We start from the raw sequence: 17,500 nt of genomic DNA on the forward strand, positions 1-17,500 counted from the left end.
TCTCTCTTCTGGTTTGAAAAACCTCTTGTGACTATTCTTTTCGACTATAAACGATGGAATCGTCCATTTCGATATATAAAAAATGAGAAATTTGAAAATGCTGTTAGAAATGAAATGTCACAATATTTTTTTTATACATGTCAAAGTGACGGAAAAGACAGAATAGTTTTTACACATCCACCTAGTGTAGCAACTTTTTTTGAAATGATACAAAAAAAGATATCTTTGTTCACAACAGAAAAACTTTCTTATGATGAATTCGATAATCCTTGGAATTATCTTAATGAACAAAAAAAAATCAATTTAAACAAAAAATTGATAAATAGAATTCAAGTTCTGGATAAGGGATCCCTTACTCTAGCTCGGGATGTACTGGAAAAAAGGACTCAATTATGTAATGAGAAAACTAAAAAATACTATTTACCAAAAACATATGATCCGTTGTTGAGCGGACCTTACCGCAGACGAATCCATTTTGTTTTTTCATTCTCAATTATAAATGAAACTTCTAGAAAAAATTATAGTGAGAACGTTTGGACAAATAAGATTCATGCTATCTTTCTTAATACTAATTACCCACAAATTGAAGATAAAATTGAGTCAGAAGATGGAATAAAATCTTTAAACTTTTTATTCGATGCAGTTATAACTCCTTACAACGCTAAAGCAAGTCGTCAAAACTCGATTGGACTAAGAGAAATCAGTAAAAAAGTTCCTCGATGGTCATACACATTAATCGACGAGTTAGAACAAGAGGAAGGAGAAAACGAGGAAAGTCTGGCGGAAGATCATGAAATTCGTTCAAGAAAAGCCAAACGTGTCGTAATTTTTTCTGATGATATAGAAACTAGCGATACTTATACTAATACCAAAGATACTTATACTAATACTAGCGATACTTATACTAATACTAGCGATACTTATACTAATACCAAAGATACTAATAATCCTGATCAAACAGACGAAGTTGCTTTGATACGGTATTCCCAACAATCGGATTTTCGTCGAGACATAATCAAAGGCTCTATGCGTGCTCAACGACGTAAAACAGTTACTTTGAAACTGTTTCAAGCAAATGTACATTCTTATCTTTTTGTTGACAGACTAGACAAATCTTTTTTTTTTTCTTTTGATATTCCTATTCCTGGCCTAACGAAAAGACTTTTTAGACCTTGGATATGGACAAACACAGAATTGACTATTTCGGATAATAGAGAAGAAAAGACAAGCGAAAAGCAGCAAAGAGAGGCGTACATAAGAGAAAACCAGAAAAGAGAGGAACAAAGAGAGGAAAACGAACGTATAGAAATAGCAGAAGCCTGGGATAACATTCTATTTGCTCAATTAATAAGAGGTTTTTTTTTAGTAACTCAATCAATTCTTAGAAAATATATTGTCTTACCCTCATTGATAATAGCTAAAAATCTTATCCGTATGCTATTATTTCAATTTCCTGAATGGTCCGAGGATTTTCAAAATTGGAATAAAGAAATGCATGTAAAGTGCACCTATAATGGTGTTCAATTATCAGAAAAAGAATTTCCAAAAAATTGGTTAACGGACGGTATTCAAATAAAGATCTTATTTCCTTTTCGTCTGAAACCGTGGCACACATCTAGGTTACAATCCCCTAATAAAGATTCAAGACGAACGAAAGGACAAAAAAATGAAAATGATTTTTGTTTTTTAACAGTTTGGGGAATGGAAGCTGAACTGCCTTTTGGTTCTCCCCGAAGACAACATTCGTTTTTTGAACCCATTTTCATAAAAGAACTCGAAAAAAAAATGAAAAAAAAAATGAAAAACTGGAAAAAGAAGCGGTTTCAAATTATAAGACTTTTAAAAGTAAAAGAAAGAACAAACTTGTTTATAAATATCTCAAAAGAAACAAAAAAATGGGTCATCAAAAACATTTTCTTTATAAAACAAATAATAACAGAACTTTCACAAAGAAACCCAATTCGATTATTTGAATTGAACGAAAGATACGAGTTGAATGAAGCGAAAAACGAAAAAAATTCGATAATAAGTAATCGAATGATCCAAGGCTCGTCCATTATAACTCGGTCTATGGAGTGGACAAATTTTTCATTGAGAGAAAAAAAGATGAAAGATCTGACTGATAGAACAAACACCATACTAAAAAAAATTGAAAAAATTCGAAAAGACACGAAAAAAGAGTTTCTAAATACAGAAATCAATATTAGTCCTAACAAAATAAGTTATGATGATAAAATATTTGAATCTCAGAAAAATATTTTCAAGATATTAAAAAAAAGAAATGTACGATTAATTCGTAAATCGCATCATTTTCTAAAATTTTTCGTTGAAAACATATACATAGATATCTTTCAACGTATGATTAATATGCCGAGGGTTAATGGGCAACTTTTTATTGATTCAATAAAAAAAAAATTGACTAAATCCATTTCCAATAATGAAGCAAATCAAGAAAGAATTGATAAAACAAATCAAAGTCTAATTCACTTTATTTCAACTATCAAAAAGTCACTTTCCAATATTAATAATAAAAATGGAAAGATCTTTTGGGACTTATCATACTTGTCGCAAGCATATTTATTTTACAACTTATCACAAACACAAATTATTAACTTATCTAAGTTAAGACCTGTCTTTCAATATCACGGAACATCTCGTTTTCTTAAGAATGAAATACAGGATTATTTTGTTGAAGTTGTTGGAGCACACGAAATATTACATTCCGACTTAAAACAAAAGAATCTTCAAAATTCTGGAATGATAAATCAATGGAAAAACTGGTTAAGGGGTCATTATCACTCCGATTTAGATCCGATTAGATGGGCAAAATTACTCCCCCAAAAATGGCGAAATAGAGTCAAGCAAGATCGTAAAAATAAAGATTTTAACCAATGTTATTCATATGAAAAAAACCGATTAATTGATTACAAAAAACAAAATTCTTTTGAAACACACTACTCATTACCGAATAAAAAAGATAATATAAAAAAAAAATATAGATATGATCTTTTATCATATAAATCTATTAATTATGAAGATAATAAAGATTCATATATTTATGAATTACCAGTACAAGTAAAAAATAATCAAGAAAGTTCTTATAAGTACAACACAGACAAATGGAAAATTTTTGATATACCGACTGGTATCCCTATCAATAATTATCTAGGAGAAGATGATATTATAGATCTGGAAAAAAATCCGGATAGAAAATATTTTGATTGGAGAATGCTGCATTTTTGTCTTAAAAATAAGGCCGATATTCGAGCCTGGATCAATATTGAGGCTGACACGAACAGTAATAAAAATACTAAACCTGGGGTTAATAATTTTCAACTAATTGAAAAAATCGATAAGAAAGATTTTTTTTATCTCACAATTAATCAAGATCAAGAAAGCAACCCCTCCAACAATAAAAATAAAATCTTTTTTGATTGGATGAGAATGAATGAAGAAATACTAAGTCGTTCCATATCGAATCTGGAACTTTGGTTCTTTCCAAAATTTTTGATACTTTCTAATGCATATAAGATTAATCCGTGGATCATACCAATAAAATCACTTCTTTTAAATTTGAATGGAAATGAAATTTTTAGTCAAAATAAAAAACTCATTGGAAAGAAAAAAGGATCTCTTTTTATATCAGCGAAGGAAAAAACTCTTGAATTCGAAAATGGAAATAACGGAGAAAAGGAATCAGTGGCCGAAGAGGATCTTGACTCAGTTCTCTCAAACCACAAAAAATATCTTCAAGACGATTCGGCGGGAGCAGATGTGAAAAAACGTATAAATAAAAAGGAATACAACAAAAACACGGAAGCGGAGCTTGATTTCGTCCTAAAAAGATATTTTCGTTTTCAATTGAGATGGGATGATTCCTTAAGTCAAAGAATCATCAATAACATCAAAGTATATTGTCTCCTGCTTAGACTGATAAATCCCAGAGAAATTGCTATATCCTCTATTCAAAGGAGAGAAATGAGTCTGGATATTCTGATAGTTCCGAACGATTTAACTCTTACAGAATTAATGAAAAGGGGAATATTGATTATCGAACCGGTTCGTCTGTCTGTAAAAAATGATGGACAATTTATTATGTCGCAAACCATAGGTATTTCATTAGTTCATAAGAATAAGTACCAAATTAATCAAAGATATCAAGAAAAAGACTATCCTTATAAGAAGAGTTTTGCTGAATCCATTGCAATACATCAAAAAACGAATGAAAATAGAACCAGCAATCATTATGATTTGCTTGTTCCGGAAAATATCTTATCCCCTAGAGGTCGTAGAGAGTTTAGAATTCTAATTTGTTTCAATTCTGGGAATAGAAATGATATCAATAGAAATACAGCATTTTACAATGGAAATAAGGTGAAAACTGATGATCAAGTTAAAAAAAGCAAACATCTTGATAGATATCAAAATAAACTAAATAAATTTAAGTTCTTTCTTTGGCCCAATTATCGATTAGAAGATTTAGCTTGTATGAATCGTTATTGGTTTGATACCAATAATAGCAGTCGTTTTAGTATGCTAAGGATCCATATGTATCCACAATTGAAAATTCGTTAATGCTACATTTTTCCTATATTGCCCGTACCTTATATGGTATATGAAGACAAAGAACTACACATATGGCACTGTCTTAGATTCTGATAGATGATATTAATTTAATTCAATGACGTATCGTATCTATTAGATTTAGAAATGAATCAATAAACTATTGTTATTTCATTTTGAATTTCAATTTCAGTTTGAAGTCTAAATATTTTTTGTGCATGCAGAAATATACCAGCCTTTTGTATACCTATCTGAATACAATTTTCAAAAATTGGATTGCTAAATTAAATTTTATTAAAAAAAAAGAATCGAAATTCTTAATCAAAGTAAGATTATTGTGTATATCAAATTAAAATGAGTAACATTATTATTACTGATCAATAATAATTTATAAAAAAATAAAAAAGGAGGCTAAGGAGATTTCATTTTATGGTAAAAAATTCATTCAGCTCAGTTATTTCGCAAGAAGAAAAAAAAGAAAATGGAGGATCTGTTGAATTTCAAGTAGTCAATTTCACCAATAAGATACGAAGACTTACTTCACATTTGGAATTGCACAAAAAAGACTATTTATCTCAAAGAGGTCTACGTAAAATTCTCGGAAAACGCCAACGATTACTTTCTTATTTATCAAAGAAAAATCAAATGCGTTATAAAGAATTAATTAATCAATTGGATATTCGGGAGGCAAAAACTCAGTAATTTTAAAAGTCATTTTGAATTATTTGATTTATTAGATCTTGAATTTTTATGAACTTATTTTCATTTTCAGCAATTCATGGAAAGATGAATCGAGGAAAAACTTATGAATGGACCAGCTACAAGAAAAGACCTCATGATAGTCAATATGGGACCTCACCACCCATCAATGCACGGTGTTCTTCGACTCATCCTTACTTTGGATGGTGAAGATGTTATTGACTGTGAACCAATATTGGGTTATTTACACAGAGGGATGGAAAAAATTGCAGAAACCCGAACAATTATACAATATCTACCTTATGTAACACGTTGGGATTATTTAGCTACTATGTTTACAGAAGCAATAACCGTAAATGGGCCAGAACAGTTGGGAAATATTCAAGTACCTAAAAGAGCCAGCTATATCAGAGTAATTATGTTGGAGTTGAGTCGTATAGCTTCTCATCTGTTATGGCTTGGCCCTTTTATGGCGGATATTGGGGCACAGACTCCCTTCTTCTATATTTTCAGAGAAAGAGAATTAGTATATGATCTATTCGAAGCAGCCACCGGTATGAGAATGATGCATAATTTTTTTCGTATCGGGGGAGTCGCGGCTGATCTACCTCATGGATGGATAGATAAATGTTTGGATTTCTGCGATTATTTTTTGACAGCGGTTGCTGAATATCAAAAACTTATTACACAAAATCCTATTTTTTTAGAACGAGTTGAGGGAGTAGGCATTATTTCTGGAGAAGAGGTCATAAATTGGGGGTTATCAGGACCAATGCTGCGAGCTTCCGGAATACCATGGGATCTTCGTAAAGTTGATCATTATGAGTGTTATGACGAATTTGATTGGGAAGTTCAGTGGCAAAAAGAAGGAGATTCATTAGCTCGTTATTTCGTCAGACTTGCTGAGATGACAGAATCCGTAAAAATTATTCAACAAGCTTTGGAAGGAATTCCAGGGGGACCTTATGAAAATTTAGAAATACGATCTTTTGATCGAGGAAGGTCTCCGGAATGGAATGACTTTGACTATCGATTCATTAGTAAAAAACCTTCGCCAACTTTTGAATTGGCGAAACAAGAACTTTATGTGAGAGTCGAAGCCCCCAAAGGAGAATTGGGCATTTTTTTGATAGGGGATCAGGGTGGTTTTCCTTGGAGATGGAAAATTCGCCCGCCGGGTTTTATCAATTTGCAAATTCTTCCTCAGTTAGTTAAAAGAATGAAATTGGCTGATATTATGACAATACTAGGTAGCATAGATATCATTATGGGAGAAGTTGATCGTTAAAATGATAATTGATACATCACAAGTCCAAGATATCAATTCTTTTTCGAGATTGGAATTCTTAAAAGAAGTCTCTGGAATTCTATGGGTACTTGTCCCTATTTTGACTACTGTATTGGGAATCACAATAGGCGTACTAGTAATTGTATGGTTAGAAAGAGAAATATCCGCAGGGATACAACAACGGATTGGACCTGAATATGCTGGTCCTTTGGGAGTTCTTCAAGCTTTAGCAGATGGTACAAAACTACTTTTTAAAGAAAATCTGTTTCCATCTAGAGGTGATACTCGTTTATTCAGTATCGGACCATCCATAGCAGTCATATCAATTTTACTAAGCTATTCAGTAATTCCTTTTGGTTATCGCCTTGTTTTAGCCGATCTCCATATCGGTGTTTTTTTATGGATTGCCATTTCAAGTGTTGCTCCCATCGGACTTCTTATGTCAGGATATGGATCCAATAATAAATATTCCTTTTTAGGTGGTCTACGAGCTGCTGCTCAATCAATTAGTTATGAAATACCATTAACTCTATGTGTATTATCAATATCTCTACGTGTGATTCGTTGAGACATAAACTTCTCCCACTTTTTTTTTTTCGAGAAAAGGGGTGGGTGAAATGAATTGAATAGATATCTTCATTTTTCTATTAATTATTCGGATTAATGAAACTAAATCAGATAGTTATATGAGTGAAAGAAAACAGCTTATATAAATAAAAATTAGCAGTCAAAATATTGAGTCTCATTTTCTATGTATAAGAGTTAAGCAGAAATCAATATAGGCGCAAGAGAGCCTTTATCCCAAGATTGGGTCACTAGTTATCCTGTCTTGAAGCGGACTCAAAAGATCAACCGGATTGAGTTTTCACTATTATTTGTATGTACTACCATATGTGTATTACCATAACACAGCCGATTGAGCAAAAATGAGTGGATGGTTAGAAACACCAAGATATACAAAGGATTAGTAATGGAGATTTTCAAAATTATCCAAAAAAAGGACATTTTTGCAAAATGCATAATATAAAAAGAATACGAATTGGGGCTTTAAGTTTGTAGAAATGATCAGGCAGTACTCCCCACGATTCCGATCCAGAGTATACGCCTATCCACCCATTAAATCAATGACTATCGGAAACGAAATAATCCCTTATTTAGTAAGTCCCCTTTTTCTCAGAAAGAAGAATAGGAACGAAAAAAAAAAATGGAAAGAATCCAATTACAACAAAAAAAAGAGATCTTTTTTATTGTTTCTTATCTCCATTCCTATATGAATTTCTTTCCTATCTCCCTATCATAGAGATAGAATTCATGAACTAAAACTAATGGAATAGCCAATTTTTTTTTTCGTAATTGAAAACGATGGGTTATTGATATTTATAATAAATAGTATTTTAGTAAAGAATTAAGTTATTACTCAACAAAGAATTTTTTTTTTAAAGGATGAGATCAATTCAGAAGTAACCTTTTTCTTTATTATTATATTAGAACAAGAACAGACAGAATTCTATTGGGTTAATTCGGGGACACACGATAGATTTTTATCCTATAGTATTCTACAAAAAAGACATATCAAGATAAATATCCCGATACGCTCCTTAGATTTATTTAAAGCCCTCAAGGAGCCGTATGAGGTGAAAATCTCATGTACGGTTCTGTAATAGCGATGAGAACAGTGATGTTATTACCGACTATGATTATCTAATAGTTCGAGTACCGTTGATATAGTTGAGGCTCAATCAAAATATGGTTTTTGGGGGTGGAATTTGTGGCGTCAACCTATAGGGTTTGTTATTTTTCTAATTTCTTCCTTAGCAGAATGCGAGAGATTACCTTTTGATTTACCAGAAGCAGAAGAAGAATTAGTAGCGGGGTATCAAACCGAGTATTCGGGTATCAAATTTGGTTTATTTTATGTTGCTTCCTATCTAAATCTATTAGTTTCTTCGTTATTTGTAACTGTTCTTTACTTGGGTGGTTGGGATATCTCTATTCCATACATATTCGGTTATGAACTTTTTGAAATAAATAAAGCGTATGAAGTCTTTGGAATGACAATTAGTATCTTTATTACATTAGCGAAAACTTATTTGTTCTTGTTCATTTCTATAGCAACAAGATGGACTTTACCCCGACTAAGAATAGATCAACTATTAAATCTCGGATGGAAATTTCTTTTACCTATATCTCTCGGTAATCTCTTATTAACAACTTCTTTTCAACTCTTTTCACTGTAAAGGAATACCATATTCTATATTCACGACTTGCTCAAACAAGAGAAAGAAACAAACATAAAATTCTTTAGAGATATTACAATATGTTCCCTATGGTAACTGGGTTCATGAATTATGGTCAACAAACAGTACGAGCTGCAAGGTACATTGGTCAGGGTTTCATGATTACTTTATCCCATGCAAATCGTTTGCCTGTAACTATTCAATATCCTTACGAAAAATTAATCGCATCGGAGCGTTTCCGCGGGCGAATCCATTTTGAATTTGATAAATGCATTGCTTGTGAAGTATGTGTTCGTGTATGTCCTATAGATCTCCCCGTTGTTGATTGGAAATTGGAAACGGATATTCGAAAGAAACGATTGCTTAATTACAGTATTGATTTCGGGATCTGTATATTTTGTGGTAACTGCGTTGAATATTGTCCAACAAATTGTTTATCAATGACTGAAGAATATGAACTTTCTACTTATGATCGTCACGAATTGAATTATAATCAAATTTCTTTGGGTCGTTTACCAATGTCAGTAGTGGATGATTATACAATTAGAACAATTTTGAATTCGCCTCAAATTGAAGTCTAAAATAAGTAAATCCGTTGATTAAAGAGTAATTTCCAATTACTAAGGTTCCGTTTTGATCTAAAGAAATGAGGTTTCTTTCGTTTTGTTTGTTTGGTCACTACCTACAAATCAAAACTATTGATTCATGAGAATTGCCGCTGAATTTAGATTGAAACTATATATTTCGAAATATATAGTTTCAATCTACTCTACTCTTTCAGATCAAGACTAAGATTAATACAATAATTGTACCTACATTAATTCACACCCCTTAAGATTTAATTAGGAATTGATTATACATTTTTTTTCCTGGTCAGATCAATAAGGTCATGAAAAACATTTAGATTTATTTATCTCTTTTTTTACTACATATAATGGATTTGCCTGGACCGATACATGATTTTCTTGTAGTCTTGTTGGGATCAGGTCTTATATTAGGAAGTATGGGAGTACTATTATTTAACAACTCCATTTATTCTGCTTTTTCGTTGGGACTGGTTCTTGTTTCTATATCCTTATTCTATATTCTAGCAAACGCCCAGTTTGTAGCTGCTGCGCAACTCCTTATTTATGTGGGAGCTATAAATGTTTTAATCATATTTGCTGTGATGTTCATGAAGGGTTCAGAATATTCCAAAGATTTTAATCTTTGGACCGTTGGGAATGGAGTTACTTTTCTGGTTTGTACAAGTCTTTTTGTTTCACTAATGACTACTATTGTAGATACGTCATGGTATGGGATTATTTGGACTACAAGATCAAACCAGATTCTAGAGCAAGATTTAATAAGTAATAGTCAACAAATTGGAATTTATTTATCAACATATTTTTTTCTTCCATTTGAACTCATTTCGATCATTCTTTTAGCTGCTTTGATCGGCGCAATTGCCGTGGCTCGTCAGTAATAAATCTTTAGTTAGAAATAGCCTAAATTAAACTTTGTTCTATGTTATCACACACATTCCCCTTCAATTCTATTTGAAGATTTTTTCTGTCTAAAATCAAAATTCTTTTATTCGATCGATTACCAATATATTCCCTTGTTCTGTACTTTTTTTTTTGTCAATTGAATTGAATCTATTACATTTTTGTTCATATTGAAATGAATCGGAATTGATAAGGAGTTGGTCAATCATGCTCGAACATGTACTTATTATAAGTGCCTATTTATTTTCTATCGGTATCTATGGATTGATCACGAGCCGAAATATGGTTAGGGCCCTTATGTGTCTTGAGCTTATACTGAATGCAGTGAATATGAATTTCGTAACATTTTCTGATTTTTTTGATAGTCGCCAATTAAAAGGGAATATTTTCTCAATTTTTGTTATAGCTATTGCAGCCGCTGAAGCAGCTATTGGCCCAGCTATTGTTTCGTCAATTTATCGTAACAGAAAATCAACTCGTATCAATCAATCGAATTTGTTGAATAAGTAGTATTTATTTCTCAGATAAATTATGATATTCATCAAGTAAAATTATCTGTATGATACGTAATCCATGATCATGTTTGCGAAAACGTAAAAAATCAAAGTATCTTGGCCCTATCGCATGAGTTAATCTGAAAGTAGGTAGATTGATTATAAAAATTCTGATAAATTATTGACTCATCTGGTATCTAAATATATAATTCATTTACAAATTTACTCGATCGAAAATTTATAGTCTTAAAAAAAAATTATAGATCCAATGTCACATTCAGTAAAGATTTATGATACATGTATAGGGTGTACTCAATGTGTCCGAGCTTGCCCCACAGATGTATTAGAAATGATACCTTGGGGCGGATGTAAAGCTAAGCAAATAGCTTCGGCTCCAAGAACAGAAGACTGTGTTGGTTGTAAGAGATGTGAATCTGCCTGTCCGACGGATTTCTTGAGTGTTCGCGTTTATTTATGGCATGAAACAACTCGAAGCATGGGTCTAGCTTATTGATACGTTCTCTAAAAGCCCCCTTGAATACATTTGATTTCTTTTTTACCGACAAAAACTCGTGCTCGAAAATAAATATACATATATATATTTATTTTTTATTTCATTTTCGAACATGGGTTTTTTTAGTCCAAGTGTATCTTGTTTTTACTACGAATTATTTTCCTTGGTTAACAACAGTTGTAGTTTTTCCAATATTTGCAGGTTTATTACTTTTCTTTTTCCCTCATAGAGGAAATAAAGTAATGAGATGGTATACTATATGTATCTGTGTACTCGAGCTGCTTCTAACAACCTATGCATTTTGTTATCATTTCGAATTAGACGATCCATTAATCCAACTGATGGAGGATTATAAATGGATCCCTTTTTTGGATTTTTACTGGAGATTGGGAATCGATGGACTTTCCATAGGACCCATTTTACTGACGGGGTTTATCACCACTTTAGCTACTTTAGCGGCTTGGCCAGTTACTCGAGATTCCCGATTATTCCATTTTCTAATGTTAGCAATGTATAGCGGTCAAATAGGATCATTTTCTGCTCGAGACCTCTTACTATTTTTTATCATGTGGGAGTTAGAATTAATTCCCGTTTATCTACTTCTATCGATGTGGGGCGGAAAGAAACGGTTGTATTCAGCTACAAAGTTTATTTTGTATACTGCGGGAGGTTCCATTTTTTTGTTAATGGGAGTTCTGGGTATCGGTTTATATGGTTCTAATGAACCAACTTTAAATTTTGAAACATCAGCTAATCAATCGTATCCTATAGCACTGGAAATACTATTCTATATCGGATTTCTTATTGCTTTTGCTGTCAAATCACCGATTATACCCTTACATACATGGTTACCAGATACCCACGGAGAGGCACATTACAGTACTTGTATGCTTCTAGCCGGAATCTTATTAAAAATGGGAGCATATGGATTGGTTCGGATCAATATGGAATTATTACCCCACGCCCATTCTATCTTTTCACCCTGGTTGATCATAGTAGGCATAATTCAAATAATCTATGCAGCTTCAACATCTTCGGGTCAACGCAATTTAAAAAAAAGAATAGCTTATTCCTCCGTCTCTCATATGGGTTTCATAATTATAGGCATTGGTTCTATAAGCGATACGGGACTGAATGGAGCTATTTTACAAATAATCTCTCATGGATTTATTGGCGCTGCGCTTTTTTTCTTGGCGGGAACAAGTTATGATAGAATACGTCTGGTTTATCTCGATGAAATGGGAGGACTGGCTATCCCAATTCCAAAAATCTTCACGACTTTCAGTATCTTATCGATGGCTTCCCTTGCATTGCCCGGTATGAGCGGTTTTGTTGCAGAATTAATAGTCTTTTTTGGAATAATTACCAGCCAAAAATATCTTTTCATGACAAAAATACTAATTACTTTGGTAATGGCAATTGGAATGATATTAACTCCCATTTATTTATTATCTATGTTACGCCAGATGTTCTATGGATACAAGCTTTTTAATGCTCAAAATTCTTATTTTTTTGATTCGGGCCCACGAGAGTTGTTTGTTGCGATCTCTATCCTTATACCTGTCATAGGTATTGGTATTTATCCAGATTTTGTTTTCTCACTATCAGTTGACAAGGTCGAAGCTATTTTATCTAATTATTTTGCTAGATAGTTTTCATAAAAAAAAATGAAACAGCAATTAATTATAATAATGATTTTTTATTTTTTAAATCGTTCGTTGCACAATAAAAAAAGAAGTCTTTTTTCTTAACAAAAATAAACAAATGAATTGGACTTCCTCATACATTTGGCTTTTGTGAGAACCATTTGAATCAGGTAATGTAGTGATTCAAAGGGTTCTCGATATCTTACACACAGTTTTCTTATCTATACTCTCCCATCTTTGTGTTCGTCAGGCCCTTTCTTGAATTCATTCAATTAGATGTTAATGTAAATGAACCATAACTATGTAGCCCTATCCCTAATAGATTGACCCCAAAATAGCATATCCAAATTATAAGAAAACCCATAGAGGCCACAATTGCAGAATTTACACCTTCAAAATTTTTAGTTGTTCGCGTATGTAAATAAATTGCGAATATGGTCCAAGTAATAAATGCCCAAGTTTCCTTTGGGTCCCAATTCCAATACGATCCCCATGTCTCATTAGCCCATACTGCCCCTGAAAGAATACCTATGCTTAAAAAGATAAACCCTAGACTAATAATACGATAACTCCAATGATCTAATTGTTGAATCAGTTGAGACTTATAATAATTCTTCGAATAAAAAAAGGAAGTGTTTCTTACTAAATTGTTCCCTTCATTCATGTATTGGATCTCATCAAAGGAAAATAAAGCATTTAAGAAATTGAAATTCTTGTTTTTACCAAAAATTCTTATAGCTTTTTGAAATGTAATCACTATAAGAGCTACTGAAAATAATGATCCACATAAAAGAGCTGCATAACCCAATACCATCATACTTACGTGCATCATTAACCAATGAGATTGGAGAGCGGGAACTAATAGTGGGGGTTGATGCATTTCAGTTAAAAAACCTGAAGTAGCAAAACCTTGGGTAAAAATAGTACTTGGCGCGGTTATTGCGCTTACACTTAAATGGTTTTTATATTTTTTAAAATACGTAAATAGATGAATAATGGAGAAACCCCATGAAAGAAATAGTAATGATTCATATAAATCACTTAAAGGTAAATGCCTCAAATAAATCCAACGAGTAACTAATAATCCGGTTATACAGAAAAAAGTAGCTATCATGCCCTTTTCTGACGAAACATAGAGTCCTACGGTTTCATCGATTAATAAGGTTATTAACTGAATTGTAATCACAATTGAAATGACCGAAAAAGATATATGAGTTAATATATGCTCTAAAGTTGAAAATATCATAAAAAAAAAATTTTAAAGGTCCCTCAATTCAATTATTTGAATTAATATCTGGGACTTGAATTAATTATATTATAGAACTTTTTGTATAATAAAAAATGGCATGCCGCCACTCGGACTCGAACCGAGATGCTCTAGCACTGCTTCCTAAGAGCAGCGTGTCTACCGATTTCACCATAGCGGCTTTCTCGAAATCATAATAACCTATTATTATTCAATCGTCGAGATTGAAAAAATAGAATCAATTTTCAATTCAATGTAATATTTTTTACAAAATATTTATCGTGGATAAAAAACTCTTTATCTTTCAATTTGAAAATTTAATTAAAGGGAAAAAAATAGGGGATTTGAGCGTTTCCAATAAAAATCTTATCTGATTTCATTTATTTCAATAAGAATTGAAGGTGTAAATTTTCTTGATTTAACTTTTATTTTATAAGATTTTGCAAACCAATTTAATTCTGTATTCCGCGGGATATATTCTATAATAGTAATAATGATTTCGAGAAAAGAAATTAAGTAAGGGTTCATAGAATTCAAAAAGAAGGTTTTAACTTAATCAACTAATGTCATCGTTTCAATGTCTCATTAAATTTTTCATAAAGAGTTTCAGTTTACTATTTGATCTTCTATATTTATTATATATATAATATATAAAATATATAATAAAATCAAAAATAAACAAAAACTTTTTGGTTTATTGGGGCGATGGGGATTCGTAATTTTCCCCATCCCGAAAATCATAAAACAAAGATATGAAAAAGAAAGGTCAACCCGTGTATTTATTTTTATTCTTTGAACAAAAAAGGTACCATTTTCTATTTTTTAATTGAGTAAACAAAAGATTTCTTATTTTTTTTTACATACCCTAAAAAAAGAAAAAGCAATTTCATATTCATCCGCTCAAAACATTAGGAAATTCCACTAATTGCTTTGATAAAAAAAAATTAGTATTTAAATTAAATTATATTCTAAAAATTATAAACGAACTTCTACTAGGCTGTTTTTTGAGTCAAACCGATTCAGATTATTCCAATCTTTAATTATTTATTTGTATTTGATTTGTCCCCCAAAAAACTTTGTGAATTCCCCGTTGAAAGAGATTTTGCTAGCGAAAAAGCTTTCAACGCTGCCCGACGCCCTTTGCTTTTCCAAATATTTTTCCGAATCCGTTTTTTTGATAGAGAAGTGCGCTTTTTTGGAACTGCCATTCAAAAATTATAATTGATTATTCATTGCTATAGTTGGATGTGAAAGACATCTATTGTTCAAAACGAATTGTTCTTTACTATTTATTATCCATTTATTCTTGAAATTATAGTATACTCCTAATATAGCTATCGAAAATGAAAAATTATTAGATTCGAAACAAAGAAAAAATACTAGATATATATAATGTTATTTTGTCAAAAAAAAATAGTGTTTTTCGTCTAATTTTTCTTTCTTGCTCTAGAGCGGGAAATTTTGGTAATGCATACTAAAATAATAAAGAAAATTTGCAGTTTCTATATTGTCAAAAAATTTTACTTAAAAGCAATGGGTATGTTCATTAACAGTTTCAGCGGATCATCTTATTTGAACAATTGTAACTTCGTGACTTGAAATATTTGAAGTATTTGGCAAAAAATTAAGAATCGAAAAATAAAATTCTATTTAAGTTTTGGATATTTAAATTTTTTATTAACTGATCCTTTTGAAAAGAGATAAGAGCTGGTGAATCAGAAAAATTAATTAGGAATTAAATATACTTTTTTTATGGAATATACGTATCAATATTCATGGATCATACCGTTCATCTCACTTCCAATTCCTATCTTAATAGGAGTGGGACTTCTACTTTTTCCGACGGCAACCAAAAACCTTCGACGTATGTGGTCTTTTCCGAGTATTTTATTGTTAAGTATAGTTATGATTTTCGCAGTTTATCTGTCTATTGATCAAATAAATAGTAGTTATATCTATCAATATGTATGGTCTTGGACTATCAATAATGATTTTTCTTTAGAGTTGGGCTACTTGATCGATCCACTTACTTGTATTATGTCAATATTAATCACGACTGTTGGAATTATGGTTCTTATTTATAGTGACAATTATATGTCTCATGATCAAGGATATTTGAGATTTTTTGCGTATATGAGTTTGTTCAATACGTCAATGTTGGGATTAGTTACTAGTTCGAATTTGATCCAAATTTATATTTTTTGGGAATTGGTTGGAATGTGTTCTTATCTATTAATAGGTTTTTGGTTCACTCGACCTACTGCGGCGAATGCTTGTCAAAAGGCATTTGTAACTAATCGCGTAGGGGATTTTGGTTTATTATTAGGGATTTTAGGTCTTTATTGGACAACGGGGAGTTTTGAATTTCGGGATTTATTTCAAATCTTCAATAACTTGATTGATAATAATGAGGTGAATTTCTTATTTGTTACTTTGTGCGCTGTCCTATTATTTGCAGGTGCGGTTGCTAAATCTGCTCAATTTCCTCTTCATGTATGGTTACCTGATGCTATGGAGGGTCCTACCCCCATTTCGGCTCTTATACATGCTGCTACGATGGTAGCAGCGGGAATTTTTCTTGTCGCTCGGCTTCTTCCGCTTTTTATAATAATACCTTACATCATGAATCTAATAGCTTTGATAGGTATAATAACAGTACTATTTGGAGCTACTTTAGCTCTTGCTCAAAAAGATATTAAGAGAAGTTTAGCCTATTCTACAATGTCTCAATTGGGTTATATGATGTTAGCTTTGGGTATGGGGTCTTATCGGGCTGCTTTATTTCATTTGATTACGCATGCTTATTCAAAAGCGTTGTTGTTTTTAGGATCTGGGTCCATTATTCACTCAATGGAATCCGTTGTTGGATATTCTCCAGATAAAAGTCAGAATATGGTTCTTATGGGTGGTTTAACAAAGCATGTGCCAATTACAAAAAATGCTTTTTTATTAGGTACCCTTTCTCTTTGTGGTATTCCACCCCTTGCCTGCTTTTGGTCCAAAGATGAAATTCTTAATGATAGTTGGTTGTATTCACCGATTTTCGCAATAATAGCCTGTTCCACAGCAGGATTAACAGCATTTTATATGTTTCGCATCTACTTACTTACTTTTGATGGACATTTAAACCTTTATTGTAAAAACTACAGTGGAAAAACAAATAACTCCCTTTATTCAATATCATTATGGGGTAAAGAAGGATCGAAAATCATTAAAAAAAACTTTCGTTTCTTATCATTATTAACAATGAATAATAATGAAAGGTCTTCTTTTTTGGTGAAAAAAACAACATATCAAATTGATAGTAATGTAACAAAAATTATGCG

General features: G+C 31.8%; 12 protein-coding genes and 1 non-coding gene across 13 annotated transcripts in view, besides 1 other annotated feature; 10 read left to right on the top strand and 3 right to left on the bottom strand. All coding sequences in view use genetic code 11, as the record gives it.

Moving 5' to 3' along the window:
* Nucleotides 1–113: part of an inverted repeat (inverted repeat B) that runs on past the window's edge.
* The window catches only part of ycf1 (hypothetical protein RF1), a 5,655-nt gene extending 1,080 nt beyond the window's left edge, over nt 1–4,575 (top strand). The window contains exon 1 of the mRNA in view: nt 1–4,575. This exon is cut by the window's left edge and continues 1,080 nt beyond it. Coding sequence (YP_010131140.1) covers nt 1–4,575 — 4,575 coding nt within the window.
* Nucleotides 4,576–4,992: 417 nt separating this feature from the next.
* On the top strand, nt 4,993–5,265 carry rps15 (ribosomal protein S15). Its single transcript has one exon. It carries the CDS (start codon nt 4,993–4,995, stop codon nt 5,263–5,265), a length of 273 nt encoding a protein of 90 aa, YP_010131141.1.
* Nucleotides 5,266–5,368: 103 nt separating this feature from the next.
* Nucleotides 5,369–6,550, top strand: ndhH (NADH-plastoquinone oxidoreductase subunit 7). Its single transcript has one exon. The coding sequence runs from the start codon at nt 5,369–5,371 to the stop codon at nt 6,548–6,550; it is 1,182 nt and encodes a 393-aa protein (YP_010131142.1).
* Nucleotide 6,551: 1 nt separating this feature from the next.
* On the top strand, nt 6,552–8,787 carry ndhA (NADH-plastoquinone oxidoreductase subunit 1). Its single transcript has 2 exons — nt 6,552–7,103; nt 8,248–8,787. Exons 1-2 carry the CDS (start codon nt 6,552–6,554, stop codon nt 8,785–8,787), a joined length of 1,092 nt encoding a protein of 363 aa, YP_010131143.1.
* An 80-nt stretch (nt 8,788–8,867) lies between these two features.
* Nucleotides 8,868–9,368, top strand: ndhI (NADH-plastoquinone oxidoreductase subunit I). The gene has a single exon. The coding sequence runs from the start codon at nt 8,868–8,870 to the stop codon at nt 9,366–9,368; it is 501 nt and encodes a 166-aa protein (YP_010131144.1).
* A 353-nt stretch (nt 9,369–9,721) lies between these two features.
* Nucleotides 9,722–10,252, top strand: ndhG (NADH-plastoquinone oxidoreductase subunit 6). Its single transcript has one exon. The coding sequence runs from the start codon at nt 9,722–9,724 to the stop codon at nt 10,250–10,252; it is 531 nt and encodes a 176-aa protein (YP_010131145.1).
* A 229-nt stretch (nt 10,253–10,481) lies between these two features.
* On the top strand, nt 10,482–10,784 carry ndhE (NADH-plastoquinone oxidoreductase subunit 4L). Its single transcript has one exon. It carries the CDS (start codon nt 10,482–10,484, stop codon nt 10,782–10,784), a length of 303 nt encoding a protein of 100 aa, YP_010131146.1.
* A 252-nt stretch (nt 10,785–11,036) lies between these two features.
* Nucleotides 11,037–11,282, top strand: psaC (photosystem I subunit VII). The gene has a single exon. The coding sequence runs from the start codon at nt 11,037–11,039 to the stop codon at nt 11,280–11,282; it is 246 nt and encodes an 81-aa protein (YP_010131147.1).
* Nucleotides 11,283–11,524: 242 nt separating this feature from the next.
* ndhD (NADH-plastoquinone oxidoreductase subunit 4) lies at nt 11,525–12,934 on the top strand. Its single transcript has one exon. The coding sequence runs from the start codon at nt 11,525–11,527 to the stop codon at nt 12,932–12,934; it is 1,410 nt and encodes a 469-aa protein (YP_010131148.1).
* Nucleotides 12,935–13,196: 262 nt separating this feature from the next.
* Nucleotides 13,197–14,174, bottom strand: ccsA (cytochrome c heme attachment protein). The gene has a single exon. It carries the CDS (start codon nt 14,172–14,174, stop codon nt 13,197–13,199), a length of 978 nt encoding a protein of 325 aa, YP_010131149.1.
* A 101-nt stretch (nt 14,175–14,275) lies between these two features.
* On the bottom strand, nt 14,276–14,355 carry trnL-UAG. Its single transcript has one exon. It is a non-coding gene; the product is annotated as a tRNA-Leu (tRNA).
* An 859-nt stretch (nt 14,356–15,214) lies between these two features.
* On the bottom strand, nt 15,215–15,382 carry rpl32 (ribosomal protein L32). Its single transcript has one exon. The coding sequence runs from the start codon at nt 15,380–15,382 to the stop codon at nt 15,215–15,217; it is 168 nt and encodes a 55-aa protein (YP_010131150.1).
* Nucleotides 15,383–15,926: 544 nt separating this feature from the next.
* The window catches only part of ndhF (NADH-plastoquinone oxidoreductase subunit 5), a 2,247-nt gene continuing 673 nt past the window's right edge, over nt 15,927–17,500 (top strand). The window contains exon 1 of the mRNA in view: nt 15,927–17,500. This exon is cut by the window's right edge and continues 673 nt beyond it. Within this exon, the coding sequence (YP_010131151.1) occupies nt 15,927–17,500 (1,574 nt within the window).

Source organism: Benincasa hispida, chloroplast, assembly GCF_027475165.1.
Source record: "Benincasa hispida chloroplast, complete genome".
NCBI lineage: Eukaryota > Viridiplantae > Streptophyta > Magnoliopsida > Cucurbitales > Cucurbitaceae > Benincasa > Benincasa hispida.